Source organism: Parambassis ranga, chromosome 15 (assembly GCF_900634625.1).
Source record: "Parambassis ranga chromosome 15, fParRan2.1, whole genome shotgun sequence".
NCBI lineage: Eukaryota > Metazoa > Chordata > Actinopteri > Ambassidae > Parambassis > Parambassis ranga.
Genome location: NC_041035.1, coordinates 11137364 through 11157343, shown reverse-complemented (window position 1 = coordinate 11157343; position 19980 = coordinate 11137364). Strand labels below are relative to the sequence as shown.

The following is a 19980-nucleotide window of genomic DNA, read 5'->3' as shown; positions in this document are numbered from 1 at the left end:
CTTACATTTAATGATTTGTCCAGGAACAAAAAGCAGGATGTGCTGCTCCTGTTTCTATTCCTGCTACAGGAACACATGATGTGATGCTGCCCTCTCCTGTACACTCACAGAGTTTCGACGTAGTCAGGATCTATAAATCAAAAAAAAAATCTCAATGAACTCTCTTAGACAGCAGGCTTTGTATTTAAGGCTTTGTATTTAAGTCCGCATTTATTATTTATGTGTCATTACTCTCCATTATCTGATCTTCTGTCAGTACCGGGACAAAACAAAAAAAAGTCTGTAGGGGACCTTCGTCTGCGCGGGCGGAGCCTAAAGTTTGGGGACTTTGTTCAAAAAACTACATCCAGCAGGAAAGCTGCAGTCAGCGGTTGTTGTGCGTGGGTCTGAGCACTCAGGAACTTTACTGTAGTTTTACGTGGCGATGGCTCTGTTTCAGTTTATATGTGCGATCGTTACCAGGGCGTTGTTCATCCTGGTGTCCCTGACAGGCATCATGAGGGTGACATCGGTGAAGAATGATAATTACTGGTTTCTGACTTTTCTCCTTTTGCCGCTTGTTGCTGAAATGATCATCACACTGAAGAGGAGGAAGGGGAAAGATTACAAATGGTAAGAACATGCACATGCATTTAATAAATATGTAATATAGGCTATTATCCTTGATCTGCACAGATTATGTATTTTACAGTACAGTGCGTGCATTAAATTAATCTGTCGCCCCTTCCCCCACTTTCACTGTGCATCCTGCCTGTTCCCCCATGTTATTGTTAAATCGTCCTGGGACAGTAAAGATGGGGAAGGAGCGTCCCCTGAACTCCAGGGACACTCCCTTCCCATGAAATTCATTCCTAAACAAAACCTTTATTTGTCCCATAATGGGGACACTGCGTTATTACAACAGCACAAAGTAAACTACCAATAAAATAGAGTCAAATTTGAGCAGCACCCATTCATTGAATTCTCCATGCAGACATGTGCAGAATGTTCTTGTTTGTCTTGTTTAATTAAGAAGAAACAGTTGTTTGTGTAGGAGTGAGTGAGCAGAAAGCAAAATGGTAATGAAATACTTGTTTGTAGTACTTAATGTTTACAGTACTCTACTCTATGTATCAAATATTCATAATATTTCCGGACCCTGCAGTGCTTCCCATCTATCCTCCTCTGTTAACAGCAGGAGTTTGTTCAAGGACTTCTTGTGAATCATAATTTCGGGGAAGAAAGACAAAGAGTTTTTATCAGTTGTATGTATATCTTCAAAAGTTTTGGGGTGAACTGTCCCTTTAAGTTAAAATATTGTTTTTTCCCCACCACTTATGTATTAATTTAGCTTGACAATGGTTAAAATAGTTACTGTATAATAATGGTCTCTAATCCATATTAAAGCTGCAGTGTAGACCTTTTGGCTGCAATTACAGCAATTACACAAACACTAATGAAGTTTTTTAATATTATTATTATTTTGTTAATAATGGAATATTGTTTCGAAGCCGTGGAAAGTTAGCTGAATACAAGCCTTAATGGACATTGTGACCACTACTGGTGATATATGTAAAAGTGCCACTAACAGCTTTTAAGATGTGTATTTTCCATCTGTTTGTAATACTGATGAAGCCTTACTGCCTATCTTGCAGGTTTTCTCCTCCCATATTTCTGTTTCTCATCAGTATCATTCCTTCCATCTGGATTTTGGAGCTCCACCACCGCCAAGACAACTCCAACGACCATCAGGTACTGCTGCTGCAGTTTGTTTTTTAAACATGGGGGCAGGTTGCACAATTCATTACATGTGTACTCTAGTTGCTGTTCATTTCAAAAGTTTCTTATTTCAGTGCAAAAAGCTTGACTCGTGGGAGAACCTGCTTAAAGTGATCACTTTGAATGGGACCCACAGAAATGTCACATACCTGGAATCCCTAAAGGTAAGAGTAACACTGACACTGACAAAAACATATTTCACTCTTGTGTAATATTCCTACAAACACTGGAAGTTCTGTCTGTGCCTGTGTGGGTTGTCTCCAGGAGACGTTCTTGTTATAGGTTAATTGAAGACTCTAAATTGACCATAGGTGTGAGTGTGTTGTGTTGGTCCTGTGATTGACTGGCAACCTGTCCAGGGTGTACCCAGCTTCTCGCCCGTTGATAGCTTGGTCCTGCTCCCCCTGTGACCCTGTACACGACAAGTGGGTCTGGAAAATGGATGGATTGTTTGGAAGCCAAAAACCAAAAAGTCAAAAAGTTCACAGAATTCTCAAGAACTGCTACACTAATGTGTTGTTCATTTTCACAAGAGAATCCCACACACTGCTGCTCTGTGTCTGTTTTCAGTCCATTCTTGGAAACTCCCTGCACTGCAGTAACACAATATAAACTAATGCAAAGGGAAGTGAAAGTAATTGTTTAGTATTAATATAGTGACTAATTTAGTCAGGTCATGTCAACTATTTTTTCACTTGGCTTAAACTTACAAGAAGTGACTATGGCCTATGGTTGAACCAGTCATTTTAGAAGACCTACAACATGGTTCTTTCTTCCTTTTACACACTTAGTCCAGCAGTGTTGGACACTTTATCCTCCAGAAAGTTGTCTACAGCAGCAATGCGGTCATTTTATGAAGAAGTAGTAGTTCAAGGGACCCAATTTGGATAATTAGAGAAGGTGTTGGATGAGTGTAAATCCACTTTCCAGGATGACAGCCAAAATTTGCAAGACCACAAATCTGCACTGTGGTCTTGCTCTCCTGGTAGAGGAGCACTCCTCTTGTCAGCCACCAACACCAAAGCAGCTTAGCTGAACCCTGTAGTAACTTATTAGTCAGCCCTCAAATAAAGATCCAACAATTTGCTCACACACTTCGAATGACGCTGTCAACATTTTCAATCGGAAAGTTAGCATAAATTCTTGTGAAGGTCAGAATGTGAAGGTCAGAATTCAGAAGAAGCCACCAGTGGGACAGATAAAACATCTTCCAGTAAATACAGGCCTCCAGGCCTGGAAAGGGTGGCCACTCTATATCATCTCTAATGGAGTGTTCATCAAGAGTCAAAATAAACATGCAATTGTAAATTAAACCATTTAGGAAGCCCCCTGATTAACTTATCAAATTCCTTATAACAGTATCTACAATCAGAGAATGCGGATGTAGCATTAAGCAAAATGCAACTGACAGATCTTCTGCCTTTGATTACAAACACGAGCTCCAGAGAATTTGCAAGAGCAGATGTTCTGACAGGCAGTTTGAAAGTTTCAGGCATTCCTCCAACAAATCCATGTCTCAGGGATTTACAAAAAATAGTGGTTGCACAACATGGATGGTAAGTCTAGTCTGTGCTATCTGAGTCTGATCTTCTGAGTCATTGTTTGTGTCGAGTGGTAAGTGGAGTTGAGTGGAAGGATTGAAATCTCAGCACCCAGGCAGCAGTGACCTTCATGCTGCTCAACAGTGCTACAAATCTGCCTTTGAAAACACTCTGAAAATTCTAGTTGGTGACAAATCTGCATGTTGTATGAGGTCATATCATATCAAATCATATCATATCATATATTTATGTTTCCTTTTTTGCAGAACTTCAACCAGGTGCTGTTCAATGTCTGTTCCAATGACTGGATCCTGGCTCTTCATCAGATTCTGCTCATCCTCCTCATTGTGGGGAAATGGCTCCTCCCACTGGGAGGCGGAGTCACACGAGATGAACTGTCTCAGCTTCTTCTGATTTTTGTTGGCACGGCGGCAGATATTCTGGAGTTTACTAGTGAGACACTGTCGGATGTGAAGTGGGTGGATGTCCACTGTTGGTTTTTAATCACATACACAGGAAGGGGGTGATTGATACATTTTTGGACCAAGTTTTCATGCCTTTGTAGTCCAACCCTGACAACAGCATTATCCATCATGCAGTCATTCAGCAATGAGGATTTGAACATTCAGCCTGTTCACTTGATTTGGCACCCTCTTCACTGTGGAGAAGCCCAGATGGCAACTGCTACATAAGAAGAGATCTAAATGCTCTACCACTAAGTATGCAAATGCAGGAGTGGACCATACTGTTTCCTGTTCATTGCACCACAAATGTATCAATCATCCCTGGTGAACATTGTACATTGTATCAATGGCATTGACTGAAATAGGAACTGAAGCTATGTCTGCATGTCTTTTGCAGAGACAACAGTCCTCAGCTGGTCTACATCATCTTAGCTGTGTGGACCTGGAGCATGTTACAGTTCCCCCTACATCTGGCTGGTCAGTGAGTGTTTGTTAAAAGAATATCCTTCTTGCTTGTTCCAAGCATGGGACAATCTAAACAATGTGTTTAGAAAAAACATTAGTAAAGTCCAGAGTAAGTAAACAGTAAAAACCAGATCAGCTGAAATCATTTGCTTTGCAGCCTCCAGCATTGTTTAATTATTAACTTGAACGTTTAACTTCCTGAGCCTTAGACTTGCTACCAAGCAGTGCTGTATGGATGATGTGGACCTTCTCAAATTAGTAGTCACATGCATGCAGGGATGTAGAGTAAGCACAAAAAGGGTAGAGCAAAACGTCTTTGTTCCCAGAGCAGACAATCCCTGCTAATGGCTTTAATTATATATGACACCACCTTATAATTTATATATGAGTTGTAATACCGATACTGTTAAATGTCTTTCTTATTGTAGGGCACTTAGTGCACTTAGTTTGGATTTTCTGCTTTTCTCTTAGTGCGTGTCTGCTCATCTGGGTGTGTGCAGTGTGTTTGAAGGCCTTATAAACACACTAGGTGTTGACATACGGAACCAACATGTTCTACCAGGATTTTTTTTTGTTTCCTTTTTCTCAATAGTGGTGAATACCAAATCAGACGGCGAGGGTGATGAAGCCATCCAGGAGACCTCTCTCCTGAAGAAACACAGCACTGACATCTGGGCCATCGTGGAGGCCTTGTTTATCCAGGATGGTCCTTTTTTGGTGGTCAGGCTTGTCGTCATGGCCTGCTACGGCATCTTCCACCAGATGCTTGTTTTCTTCACCATCAAGAACTTTCTGGTGGTCATACTGAACTTGTATCGACTTGTTGTTATATTCCAGGACTTCAGAAGCTCCAGGCAGAGCAAAATAGAGGGCAGCAGCGCTGACCCATGAGTTCTGATTTGTCATCTGCGAGAAGGTGGATTTTTAGTTTCTAAATAATCTCAGGCACAGATTGGCAGAAATGGCAGCATCGACCAATCCGAACCCAGCTTCAAGTCTCAAATAATGAACAAAATAGCATGCTAACAAAACAAAAGAGGCAAAAAACCAACATGGAGCAAAGAGGACATCAGGTGCCTTATAATGTGTTCTGACAAGTGTATTTGTGGCACAAAAGCTGTTCAGTTTGTCTTTGTCTGTTTTTACTTTTTTTTGGTCTGCTTGTGAAAGTATGTAAACCAAAGTACAAGTGTGAGCACATCCTGAGAAAACAATTTACAATCAGACTGCCGCTGCAGCAAAAACAAAAGGCAATGCTTGATTTCTGTTTTCTGTTTGCCATTTAACTGAACAATGTGAACCCAGTTGGCTGTGAATAATTAATGCTGCTGGGAGCAGGAAACTGTGAGTAACTTTTCTTACAAACTTATTGACATTTCAGTCTCGCTGAAACTTCTTTAACTTTTAATTCCTTCTGCTTTAAGTTATATTTAGTGATATGGCTGTGTCCTAAGGCTCCCGGCCTTCTGACTCAGATGTGTGGAAAGCCTAAGGTGCAAACATCCTCACACTGAAATGTTATAATGTTGCCATACACTCAGATAATTTTGCATAATTTGTTAGCATGACACCAAACACAATGAAGATGTTAGCATAACCTCTGCTCATCAGTCCAACTCCTACAAAAAAAGAAACAGGGACACTGATTAGATGAATGTCTGATTTCTGGCAGAGAGGGAGAGAGGAAGTGAAGGAAGCAGGCACAGGAAGCGAGGAAGACTGAAAGATATCGTGGATCGTATACAGGCTGTGAGGTGTTGACAGTAGCTGAGATGGAGGGAGCAATTTCCCACACAGGAAGTTCAAACTGATAAAAATATCCCGTCCTGTAGGAGTTGGCTGAAAACTCAAGATTGGATAATCATCCTCTACTATGTTTATCTTTTTAGACCATATTAGATGATCTTTACAATATGAAAGCTATTTCCAGGTCAAAAAATAGAAGTACTTTATCTCCTATCTCAACATGAATCTGTCATCTTATCATCTGACATGCTAGTATTGTAGCATGTAGTATTTGTTGTCTTTTTTATAACAGGAAGAATCTAAACATCACTGCAGAACAGGAAATTTGCAGAGTTTGAGACATATGAGTGTGAAAGCCTTTTTAAAACTTACACATATGCCAAAGCTGTGGCCAGTACAGGTCCAAAAATCGATCTCCAGTATAGAAAACATGAACAGATAATTAGTTAAATTCACACAACTATTAAAGGTTCCATACAAGCATATTTGAAATATATTTGTCAACAAAAACTATTGAAAACTGACGATACACCTAATAAAAATATCTACCTAATGAATATAAAATCCCATGTACAAACAAAAGAGTTCAAGGAAAAACTGAAATCAATCAAGCTAAGGCAGAGGTAATCCATGACAAGACTGGAGAACTGGAAACCACACTAGCTACAGGCACACAGGAGGACACAGCATGGAGACAGGGATAACACAGAGGTATAACAGGTAGCATAACAGAAGAACTAATACAAACAAAGGGGAGCATAAGACCCAAACCCACATGATGGAAAACAAGACACAGATGAGACACATCAGGGCGGGGCAAACAATTACAATGGCGGGAAACAAGAGGAAGTAAAACACTCAGGAACACACGGGGGAACGTGCCCTTCAAAACAAAACAGGAAACACAAATAACACTAAAATAATCAGGACTCCTCCACAGACTACAAATATGGCTGCTTTGTATGCTTCTTGTGTGTCAGCCGTGTCACCATGGTAACAGCCCTGCCTGGCTGCCTATCTAAGTTGGAGACACAGGTGACTGTTGAACTCCTTTTACTCCTGTCAGGGCAGATCCTGTGTATTTTAATGGGGGTTGCACCCTTCGAACTTCGTTTTTGTCCAAACCGAAGCCTTCAGACAAAAAATATGGACACCGTCAGAATCACAAGATGTTGCTCTACAAAAAGTGTGCAATTTCATGTTCATCATAAAAAAAGATGTGGAGATGGTGGTGAGTTAGAAAATATGGCTGCTCTGCTTCTCTGTTTTTGGTTTTACATTATGTCTTAATGGAATAATGACCGGCACTCTCCCCGAACAGCTGGCTGTACTGGCAAAACGGTTTGGTGTTCAGTTTTGAATCACAGAACGCTAGGTGTCAGTCACTGTCAGATGGATTTCTCTGCACCTTTCTGTCTCTCAGAGTTTCTTCACTCGCTGCTTGTTTACATACAAACAGTCACGATTCATGCAGAGCTTCCTTCTATACAGCAGTCTGCACACTGTGAGTGAGGTCCACTCTGTCATTCAGCCTCTGTGCAGTCACAGAGTCCATGTTGTGTTTCCACACAGTACACACAGCAGTCAATGCACAGGAAAACACCAACATGAGCAGTGTGTCTGTGGTAGTATGTGTAAATAACTTCTGCAGCAGCATGCTAGGTGCAGTGATGTCAGCACAACAATGAACAGGTTCTAACAGCGTCTTCGTGTCCTCCTGATTGTTTTAAATATATTTTTATTAATTTTAAGTCACAGCATTTATAGCAACAACAACAAAAAATACATTCACAACCATAACCACAACCTCTTCCTGAAAAACCTTCATCCACAGACTCTGAGAGCTCAACACCAGCATGGACCTGATACAGGCCTGATACTTTCTGTTTGGTTAAATGGTGACAGTAGACATGAATCTCCTCAGTCTTAGTCTCAGTGTCTGTGGGGAGCGTCCACTCCAGTGTGATGTCATGGTTCTCCTCTGCCTGATAGGAGCTCTGTGTCACTTTCACCTCAAATGCTGCTGCTGAGCAGGTGAGGATGAGGAGCAGCAGGATCATCTTCTCTCTGTGAGAGGACACAGAGGTTAAGAGTCATCAGGTTCAGTCAGACAGATGTGAGGAAAGCTGTCAAAGTAAAAAACCATCAGTCACAGTCACACTTTTTTCCAAACAGATCAAATCAAATCAAACTTTATAGAGCACCTTTCATACAAAGTGTTGTAACACAAGGTGCTTTACAGAAATAAAATAGGTTAAGACTCCCAGACACACACACATACACACACACATCTACTAAATGTAAAGGAAATAAGAAAAGGATAAAATATATGGACCAAGGAAACCCTGTCATTACAGCAATCATAGTCATGTCATCACAGGTTTGCGAAGTGAGGAGACACTGAGGAAATACAACCCAAAATAATGAAATTAGAAAAACCAAAGAAATCCATAAAATCAAACAAACAATAAAACAATGAGACTTAAAATGAGCTAAAAGGGACCTGTGCATAAAATAAATAAAAACATAAATAAATAATTCATTCATAAAATCTGGTGAGTTAATAATATCACAAATAGTATTGAACGAAGTAGCTATGAATGTAAGAGCATTTCCTGAAGAAAATGCAAGTTTGATTGCTGCAGCTGAAGCATTGCTTTGAACGCTGATGTAAAGGATTGCTCTAAATTGCTGGAGAATCTGCAATCTGAATTTAATTTGCTGAAAAACGGTCAAGAATTTAGAAAGATGAAGCTCTTATTTTGAAAAGTAGAAAATGTTTTAATATTATGAAGATATGAAAAAGAAACAGCTGAAGACAAGAACAGTATAAAGTCACTGACCTTAAAGAAAAATGTTTGCAGAAATTTACTAAAAACTCTACGATAAGCTAACTGAGCTAAGCTAAGATAAACTAAGCATAAAATAGCAGGCTAGCTGAGCAGAAAGAAAAGCGGAATACAAATGTATATTTGTGTTTTTTTCTTTTTTGTGTGTGTCTGTATATTTGGTCAGAATTTAAAATATTCGGCTCACAGTCACAGTTTCTATTCTCATTTAGAAAAAGGGACATCAGCATTATAGAAGATCTTTGCAGCACCTAAGCAGAGTAATGACTTATTATATCCACCTCAGAATAAATACTGGACCTCAACACTAATCATGTTCCATATACGAATCTTGAAACTGCAAATTGACTTCTCATGTTGTCCAGAAATAATAAACACAGCCTCTCGTCTCTCCTCCTCCTCACACGTCACACTTTGGTCAGCTCATCTGGCAGCATTTTATGATACCACATGAACAGTACATTCATCATATGTTTTTTGTTTGAGAGTTTGCATCACAAGTAAAATATGAGGGTAGATTTTAACTCCCTGCAGCTGCTGTCAGACACATCAGTTTGTGATTCAGTGTCTGTGAATCAGGCACAGATCATCGTCAGTTTAAGATCGACAGACATGTTTCACAGCCTTGCTGTTTGACGGGTGTGTAGACAGCATGTGAGTTATTGATGTTTTTTTTAATATAAAACTCTCTTTGCATGAACACAGTGTTGGATTCTCAGTAGCTTTGAGCTTGTTGAAATATTCTCCTTGTCAGCTTGTTCACAATCTCCATCACTATTTAACTGACAGAAACTAGCTTTGGATGCACAGCACTCAATGGAAGTCAATAACAGGAGGAGGGACAGTACAACACAGGAAATACAACCTAGGTACAATCAGTGTGATTTTCACATTAACGGTGGACTGTCATTCATTGCAGGCGAACTTGCCTAATGAACATTTGTGGGAGGTCCACGTGGAGCTTTTATATAGGTTTTGTACATCCAGATGTTTTCAGTCAGCCGTAAATGAGCCAGAAGTCCCACCCATCCATCAGTGTCTTCTGTATATCACCAAAACCTGTTTACATGTATTTACACTGAGAGCTTTAACAACAGTAATCAATAATAATAATAATAATAATATAATTATATTTACATGAAAGCAGGTAATCATATAAGTCGTTCTTATAGAATATATTCTATAATATAGAATATATTTACAAAACACGTCACGTTAAATCTTGTGGAGTAGGAGTGTCAGGATGCACCACAGCCCTGCCTGACTCCTCTTCTGTGGACTTCTTTCCTCAGCTGTGCTGCCATCTTGTGGCAGCTTCGTACACTGCATAATTTGACCCCTCTAATTCTGTTTTATCTTTGCAGCCTCTCACTACCCACTTACTCAGCACAGCCTCTGCCTACCTGTTGTAATAAATTTAAAAACTACACAAAAAAAAAAATAAAATTAAATAAAATTAAACTACACTCCGGTGGTTGTCTGTATCCTGTATGTAATATGATAGGCCTACAGTTGGGGCTGGACCACATTTTATTACTCAAACAAGCCCGGCCCCTCAGGTCCTTAAACCAGGTTGCATTTCAGTCTCGGGTGGGGCAGCCTCTATCTCGCCAGTTCCACCCTTCGACACGCTCTTTGAGCAGAGACGCACCAGACACCAGACCGGACGGACTACAACTCCACCTTGTGCCCGCTGATTGTCCTTCGCCGCTCTCTGACACACACACACACACACACACTCTTCTCGGATCGTCCGTCATGTTTCGTTGTGGGATCGCCTACCCTCGATGCAGGTGGATCATGCCCCTGCTGCTGCTCTTCGCCATCATTTTTGACATTATCGCCATCGCCGCCACGTCGGGATGGGTGGAGGACGAGAACGCCAAGTCTCACTATGCCAGTATGTGGGAGGAGTGCCGCGGCAGGAACGATCAGTGGGACTGCAGGTCCCTTATGGAGTTCTGTAAGTGTCCATTCACGCTGTGCTTGTTTTAAGAGATAACAACACCAGAGAGGGAGTGTTCAGATACAGAAAACAACACAACCTGGATACATGTTTCATTGTTTTTAACTTGGGGAGGTCTAACTACAAAAAGTCCAGGCTGAGAGGAGGAGGAGGGCCTACAGGAGGCAGTCAGGCAGGGTGAACTTTGCTCTCTGCTTTTGTAGCTCCAGCCTGCCCAGTTCAGTAGGAATGAAGGAAGATTCTCATAAGAATCTCAAAGTTCTCATTGAAAACAGATAGACTGTTCTTCTTTGAATGTCTGCATTCGTCCACGGCATCTCAGTTCCCAGCCAGGCAAAACAAAGTAATGAACAGAGGCAGGAAAGAAGAATAAAAAGTAAAGATATATCCCTTTATCCCTGTTCCTTCATGTTACACCTGCAGACACCTGATTATATAATCCAAAAGTATATTAAATGGACAACCATCATATATGTAGCTCATGGTAATTTACACACACATGGTCAATATTTATTCTCTTGTTATTATTCCAATAGTAAGTCCCAAGAAGAGGCTGGACTTATAAATATATTTATTATAGCAACAGAGCTACAAACAGACTTAGAAATTAGTGTACCATGTTTGAATCTGAGGGCAGACATTCACAGAGAAAACCACCCTCTGGTGTACTTTCACTGTTTTAAATGTGACCTACATTCCCAAAAAATAAAAAGCAAAGCAGTTTTTATGATGGCTGTCAGTCAGCCACTCAGATATGGTTCTTTGAAGGCAGGGTGGTAATATAGTCTAATCCATACCTGTGAACAGAGCTGACTTTTGTTCTCTCCTGCTCAGGTTGTGTTTGTGTTATTTCATGCCCTTACTTAGCAACAAAGGAAGCATTGTTGTCCTTATCAGAGCCTGTGGAAGTCACTCGGGTTGGCTAACAGCTCACAGCTCCACAGTGGGATCAGTGTTTGTACGACACTGTGAAATGTCAAAAACACAACCTTAAAAAAGCTGATATTTTCATAATTATTTAGTCAGTATGAAGGTTTTGGGGCTTTTATTTTGGAGGTGTTTTGGGGCCAGTCCCGACAAACCTTTTAAACAATCGTGTTTTACTTTATATGTATGAAAAAAAGGCAGAAAACGTTTGTCGGATATGATTAAAATAATCATTAGGCAGGCTGAGTTTAGATGTTTTCTTTCGAATTTTGATGTCTGATCATACTTGGCTCTGTGACAGCAGCAGCAGGAGGGGCAGTGTGTCCTGACGGAAGCAAATACCAGCATGATCACAGAACGTTTCTGTTTTGTGTCATCTCAGTTAAAGTGTTTGTCAGAGCTGCACCCTGCTTCTGGTCTGGCTGGCCCTCCTTTAGTCCCAGCAGGACTACAGCAGCTAAACAAAAGACAAACGCAGCTGGCTTTGTCAAGGATACATTTTTGCAGTTCAGACTAAGAAGTGAGGGGGGGTGAGTGTCTTTAGAAACTGAGGAAACAGACATGCTCAGCACAGATGCTGTGTGTGTGCACGGCTGTAGGAGGTTAAGAAAGGCTGCTGCCTGCATGGATTGGAAAACTGTATTCCCAGGAAGTCTAGCTTCTCAGTGAACAACAGGAACAAACATGTTCCCGTGCTATTGAAGGCGTCACTGACAGGACATAGAGAAACCTGAATTTGACTGGTATTAATCATAAAACCAAGCTGCCAAGGGTTGGGCGACATGACAATACACTGCTGAAATGCACATTTAGTAGAAGACAAACTCAGAAACAGCCTTGTGTCATCGTTGGGCTGGACACAGTGAGGTATAGTGCAAAACGAATCAGACAAACACACAAATGCATTCAACTAAGGTTATGAGGACTTCGTGTGACAGGTTGACAACCTTCTTATGCAATCTGCCCATGCTTAACCACAGGGATGAAAAAGAATTAAGTAGCTCATGTATTGCCAAGATGGTGATGGGAATTAGTTTATAATCCTAAAATATGAATGGTACTGATGTTGCTCAAGTTATTGTCTAGCTTCAGAAAAAGATCCGACTTTTATCCATATTCAACATTTACTATTAACATTACTATTACATTACATTACTATATAACACTTAGCTGAAGTAATACTGTGTTAATATTAACCAAGCCAGCCAGCTCTGCACTTTTCTGTAGTATGAATCAAAACTCTGATGTGTTTTTAGCTGCATAGCTGCTGGTTAGGGAAGGAGGTGTCCCATTAAAATCCTTTCAGGCAAAGCACAGGGTGTCAAGTCGTTCCCTGCTGCCTGTGTGAAAGCCTTCTTCTTAAAGGTTTGATGAATATTACACTTGACTGTAAGAGCAGATCTGAAGCTTTAGAAAAAAATCTTTCCAGTTGCAGCCTGAATACATTTGTCACTGCTGAGGCTTGTGTGAGAGTTAGTGTGTGTCTGCGTTTCACAGAAGATTCACAGAAGCCCTTAGGGAGCTGCAGTTAATATCAGAATTCTGGATGTGTGTGTCTAAAAGTGAGAGTTATCAGTTACAGCACATACATACTCATAATAAACCAAGTACAACATTTAGCAGACTTTCTACTGTGAATAATAAGAATGTTACATTAAAGTCCGACTGATTCACGCAGTGGTGATCCAGCCCTCCAGCAGCAGGTAAATCACCCTGTGTTTCAGAGTAAAGCTGGAGCTGAGTCCCATACAAAGGCAGAAGAGAGAGGAACAACTGTAGCCATGGCGATGGAGTAACCTACAGCAAATATGTGGTCGAAAACAGTCTCTGAAGCTACAAATTAAATCAAAGATTCAGCGACTTCTTAAACAATAATCTAAAGTTCATGGTAAGAAAATGTAATAGTTACATCGGCATCAACAGTTTGTGCAATTACTCTCACTGCTAGAAGGGGTGACAGTGCAGCTTTAATAAACTCGCAGTAGAATGTATGATTGGCTGATTATGTTGGGCTGTTGTAATCATGTTAAGCAATCAACAAACTGTGAAACGTTGGAGCTAGTGATGATGCCAGTGTTTCTTTGTTGTCGTGCATTTTCATCATGTGTGATGATGCGGACCTTATCTAACTGGTATCTTTTGTTTACCCTGTCAAACTATACCGTCCAAGCTGAGATGGAATACAGTGTATTTCTACAATACAACAGCGCCCTGATTAATAGTTCATAGCCACCCTATATCATAAACAAAACTATATACTGTCTACTTCACAGATTCCACCACACCTTGAGTGCCTTAAAAATGGCCTGAGGTCAGATGTCGTCAGCAGCTACAATGAGGACAAACTTTTTTTTAAAAAAACCTCAGTGCAGGTGATAATTATTTTAACAACCTGCTGCTTTTAACAGACAATTGGCCTGATTAACATCTCAAATGCAAGTGGAGGGAGAACCTTTGAACCAGTCCAACTGGTCTCATATGTGTATAATGACAAAAATGCCCCTGGCTGAGGCAGGTAGGGCAGGAACACACACACACACTGCTGTGAATAATTTAAGGGTGTGGACAGATCCAGTATCAGCAAACTGGGTGTAGGAGTGTGTTAGAAATGTACAGGGTGAGCTTGCCTAAACAGAAACTGTCAGTGTTACTTGCATTAGCCCTTTAGTGACTGATCATCAAACATGTTCAAAGCACAGTGCGTCCTACCAGAGAGCTTCTCTCCATGTTTTAGATGAGTTTTCACTGCAAACTGTGTTGTGAAAGCACGTTTGTGAAGCGCTCGTAATTATAGACACTATGTCAGCAAATGTCACACGGTGTTGTGAAGGGTGTGGTGGGTGCGTTTGTGCACACAGTCTCCTTCCCTGTTGACGTCAGCCAAGGACGCCTGTCGTGGTGTAAAATGCAGTTTTAGAGCTTCACGACAGACACTATAGATATTATGTAAGGTAAAAAATGTGACAACAAACCGAAGTGAGGAAGGATACAAGACACAAATGTTGTGTGTTGCTAGCCTGTGTTCCTGTAATTCCAAAGTTATTTATTTGTTTGTTCTTTGCTTATGTTGGACTCCAGCTTGGGCCCAGGCAGTGGCTGCTCTGATGATCATCGGCCTCCTCATCCTCATCCTCGCCTTCATAGTGTCCATTTTGGCAATGTGTAAGATCACCCCCAGTCTTATGACTCTTACAGCAGTGCTGCTGATCATTGTTGGTAAGACACACACACACACACTTACACACTCATGTCCTGTATTAAAAATGAATTTGTCTTACTGATCTTCAGAAATCAAGTACATGCTGGTGCTTTATGTTGTATGTATATTTCAGGGAGCAGTGTCACTGTTATCATTTGTTGTTAAAAGTCAGTCCTTCATGTGCACAGTGTTCACTGGAACCACTCTCACCAGTGAACACACCATGTGAATTATACCAAGCAGCATTTTTAATCACTTTGAGTCTACATAAACAGTGTTTTTACTGCACACAGGAAGCCAAACTCTTTGTATTGGAGCAGACAAAGTTTGTTTTAGTTGATGTCGTCTTTGACATGACAAGTTTTCCAACACTCTCCATCTTTTTTTGTGATTTGGGTCTGCAGACTTTCACTTTCTGACATTCTACACAGGAAAAGTATGTGTATAAATAAAAAAATACAGACAATTTAAACTCATTGAAACCTCCCTAATACATTAGGCATGTGTTTGTGCGTGAGGGAAAGGTGGTGACAGACTGATCATGAGTGAGACGTTAATGTCGGGAAAGGTGTAACAGACAGTGTGTGTCAGAGCAAAGGAGGGACAGCTGAAAAGTGGCAATGACATTAAAAGGAATAAAAATTAAAACATGAGCTGTTGTGCTATGGTAACAGCTGCTACTGTCTGTTTGTCTGACTGACTCACCCCATGCCAAGTACCTGGGAACATGGGGCAGAGCCAGGTACACAATCAACACAGCTATTCAGTCTTACAAGTGAAACAGCCCGTCATGATTCACAGGTGTTTATTTAGAATGAAACAAAATCAGCCAGAGGGAGTTTTCTTCACACACAATGTTGCATTTCATTACTCACACATGACTCAAGTATCAATCATACAGCCTGTAATTATTCAAAATAATATTGATTTGTGTCCTAGTGCAGATTCCACCTTGATTTTCCGTTAATTGTCCCTAAGGGTCATTATTTGGCAGTGTATTCTGTGCAGACTTGTTCCAGCTCGCTGAGGAACATTACTGCACTCTGTACTTGGAATGGGCGGTAAAGGCTAAAATGTGTATCCCAATAATGCGTTGCACAAGAAAATACGTCACCAAGTGACATTACAAATTACATTATAAATTCTCACTCTTTGGATTTATTGTGGCAGCAGTAAGATATCACCTATTCCTAATCTGTACCAGCTTTTTAGGCTTTTTATCCAAATAAAATGACGCCTTTAAAACATTATGGCTTTTCTATTGAACATCCAGCAGATTCAAATACAAGAGGTGATTGACAGGTTTAAGTTCTGTCTGAGACTGATACAGCACACATTCTATTTTAATATTAGAAGTAATTATAAGATTTTTATCAGTTTGTCAGTCATGTCAGTCTGTGTCAGAACCCTCTCACAGATGTTGATGTGTTGATGTGACTTTGATATGCTGGTGTGAAGGCATTTTCACCACCCTGCTGTTAGTTAGTGTCAGGGAACTTTATTTGCTCAACCGGCTGCATGGCCGGTGACCAAGCTGTTGTTAGATGTCCTTGTTTGCTCGATGATGTTCGCAAACCTTTGACTCACCTGCTGTTGGTGATCTACACTGGTTTAGGTAAACAGGCAGCGTGAACCAGTCTTAGTTTTGAGGATATTGTATTGATGCTGCTGTGAAACTGATGGCACCTTGTCTGTGGGTCTCTTGTTCTGCAGTCATCATCCAAATCATCGCTCTGATCATCTACCCTGTCAAATTTAATGAACTAATCTTCGAGGGCAACTATTACTACACCTGGGCCTATGGGTTCGGCTGGGGCGCCACCATCATCTCCATCGGCTGCGCCATCCTCTTCTGCTGCCTTCCTGCTTATGAGGATCACCTGCAGGGCAACGGAAAGGTCAAATACATCTATAGCTCTGCTTAAAGACCACTTTCTGTACTGGTCATTGAACTTTTTACACTGTAACATTTCACCAAAGATCCGTGGTGGCTCAGTTCAGTGAAATTTTGTTCAGCAATGTAGAAAAACTAGCAGAGCGAAGCAATTCCTTCTGGACACGGATGTTGCTTTGATGTACAGAAGCCTATTTTAGATTAAGTCATGCTTTTTTAACCATGCGGTTTTTTCACAAACATATCCATCTTTTATTTTTCTGTATTTTATGACTGTAATTCTCAATGCAGCATCACCCAAGTGCCCTTAAAGGAAGTCATTAAATGTATCTCAGATCTATTAACAGTCAAGCAATCCAGACCCAGAATTTTGCACAGAATGCGAAATAAATCATTACCATGAGCTGGTTTTGTCCTGTGTGTTATGATCAAATCTTCAGTGTGTGTTGTTTGTTCTGTGTGTTGTTGTGCACGAGGGAAGCATATGCTTGGAAACTGAATGTTATCTAAAATGTGGACTGACGGTCTTGGTTTTTTTGGCTGTTTTGTATTCTTATCACTCTTATTACCAAAGGGATGTAACTGTGGGAGTTAGCTGTGCTGTCTTTGGATGTGTTGTAAGCACCATTAATAATGCTTTTAATGAGTGGGTGGGCAGTGAGATGATTGATATAATACAGAGGAAGAGGAGGTGTTTGAGTTGGCTGCAGATGTTTTTCTTTCCTTTATTGCGCAAAACTGGAAGAATTCAAAAGAATTTCCACCAATTCACATGAAAGCAGAATCAAATTTTCCATTTTCTTTTTTCTATTCAATATTTTTGTCATGTGAACATAGACCGTGTAAATGTAAGAAATGTTTTTTGTAACATTTTTGAGACGGTCCAAACTTACGTTGAGCTGCCTTGTTTCATACTGATGTCAAATATTGTTTTGGTATAAAGGGAATAAGCTCATTTTTTTCATGTTCATATTTCCACTCTACTGGAAATAAAATAACACGAAACATGATAGTGGGCATCCAGGAATTCAGCAAATTAAAAAATAATGAGGATGGTTCCTGTCTCCAGTACTTTTTAATACTTCCTCTGAATGATCCTATAGTTCCTGGGGAAAGTTCCTGCTGTGGAAATACAGCCTGAGTGGGTCCATTTTATATAGGAGTGAAATAAAAAAGAGGCCTCAGATTAAATATTTTTTGGGATTCTCCAATAAATTCTCTTCAAAATGATGATGTGCAATCCTCTGAATTACTGTGTGGTAAAACATGTGCCTTACTGTCTTCTATGTTCCTGTTGAATCCTTGAATGCTCTGTACAACTAGTCAGTCTGCTTATATCGACTCTTTGCCCATCAACACCAAATTTGTCACCCAAACGAGACCAAGTCATTTTATGAAAGTGTTCAGAAGGTGTTAAGAAAAAAAGAGGAAATGATCTAACCTTCTTTTATGATATAACTGGAGTGTTGTAGGCTGTAAATAACTTTTCTAAGAGGTTGTAACTGATTATGAGCATGAATCTGTTTTCAACACCAGCTTCTTCTTATCATTGTATGGGTATATTCTAGATTATAGGGAATCTATTTGAAAAAAATCTAGCTGATTATCTGCTGTAATTTGAATTATTTTTGGTAGTTTGTTTATTTTTATGCAATAAAGAGTTTTTGAAGTTAGATTGTAAAAGAGTTTTTTGTTTTGTTTTTTACAATGCGGGGGGTAAAGTTTGAGGAACATGGAGGTAAAGACATTTTGAAAAAGTGTTTATATTGTGCAGTTTTGAGAACTGATTGTTCTTATGAGATGGACATTAAAATTAAATGCAAACCTTTTATGTAAAGAATCACGTCTATATGAGCCATTTTGTTTTGTCAGTGGAATCAGGCTGTAAAACTCAGTTGCAGATGGTGTGGAGATTTGCTCATCAAGGCTTGTCACCACAAACTCACACACACAATGCAATACATAATACACAGATGTGACTCATAACTCATGATAAGCACCCAGAAAGCCCCACCCTGTGACGGGTCTGGGTGAGGGTTAGACATTGCACAGCATGTCCTGACAGCTCTGGTTTCTCTCTAAACTGGGTGGAGAGAGAGAGAAAATGAGGGTGAGACCTGTAGGGAAGGAGAGACGGTCAGAAAGGGAATGTAAATGAGTAACTTGAGTAATTCTGAGCAGCCAAACTGACTCTGTACATGTTTTATTGTCCAATAACTTCACATCATGCCAGAGGCCTGAAAAGGACAATCCAAATCTAATAAACAGGTTTAACAAAGGCTAGATTGTTTTTTTTTTTACCTTAAGAGTAAAACATGAGAAAAGAGTTTAATATTTCACATTCACTTGTCTTTAATGATATCAATACTTCCTACTGATGTCACCTGGTTTGTGCTTCAGAGAAACACAGAATTTGTGATATCGCCTGCGTCATAGTGAGCCTCAAGGCCACAAACAGGCTCTGCAGGAAGCCAATAGAAACAACCAGCAGGTGGCAGTCAAGAGCAAATTGACTCATGGTGCACATAAGCAGGTAAAGCAGACAGAATAAATAAACAGAATTGCTGCATGTTGCAGCCATTGGAATATATTGGTTAGGGCAAACAACTTATTACAAGCAGAATGTTGAGTATAGTATAGAGAACAGTGTGTGTGCTGTGGAGGTTCTGATCCATCTTTTGTGCCTTAATTTCTCACAATCATGCCTTATGTTCTCTACCAGCAGACTGTGTAGAAGAAGGTGTACACATATTGACATATCCCTGTTTTACAAAACCAAATGAAGATATTTGCATGTGGAACATGTCACCAGGATTCTGCAAGAATCCATAGAAACCAGTTGTGCAAACAAATAAGAAACAAAACAAAAACAAGCATCAATTTTCCATCTTGAAGCTACATCATAGTTGTTCATCTGTAGTAATAAGTAAGTACTCAAGTAACCAGTATAGAGTACTTTTTATTAGATCTGTGTCACCTGTGTTTCCACTGGTCTGCCACTAGAGGTCAGACTTCATCAGCATGTTAGCCTCAATGGCATTTTTTCACCTATTCAATCCACTCTGCCTCTCTCTTCAGGTCAGTTTGGACTCTCACAGAAGTGCTTTGTGTAATGGGCCACAAATGTGTGTGTGTGTGTGTGTTTGACAATAAAACAATGTGAATTTAATG

The 19980-nt window shown here is 40.2% G+C and overlaps 2 protein-coding genes across 2 annotated transcripts; both read left to right on the top strand.

The window, feature by feature from the left end:
- Positions 1-355: 355 nt before the first annotated feature.
- Positions 356-6326, top strand: LOC114446814 (transmembrane protein 26-like). The gene is made up of 6 exons (XM_028422608.1): positions 356-612; positions 1635-1731; positions 1833-1922; positions 3566-3774; positions 4161-4240; positions 4821-6326. Exons 1-6 carry the CDS (start codon positions 425-427, stop codon positions 5117-5119), a joined length of 963 nt encoding a protein of 320 aa, XP_028278409.1. The 5' UTR covers positions 356-424; the 3' UTR covers positions 5120-6326.
- Positions 6327-10404: 4078 nt separating this feature from the next.
- LOC114446816 (p53 apoptosis effector related to PMP-22-like) lies at positions 10405-18482 on the top strand. The gene is made up of 3 exons (XM_028422610.1): positions 10405-10786; positions 14795-14932; positions 16629-18482. The coding sequence occupies exons 1-3, from the start codon at positions 10582-10584 to the stop codon at positions 16838-16840; spliced, it is 555 nt and encodes a 184-aa protein (XP_028278411.1). The 5' UTR covers positions 10405-10581; the 3' UTR covers positions 16841-18482.
- The last annotated feature ends 1498 nt before the right edge of the window (positions 18483-19980 follow it).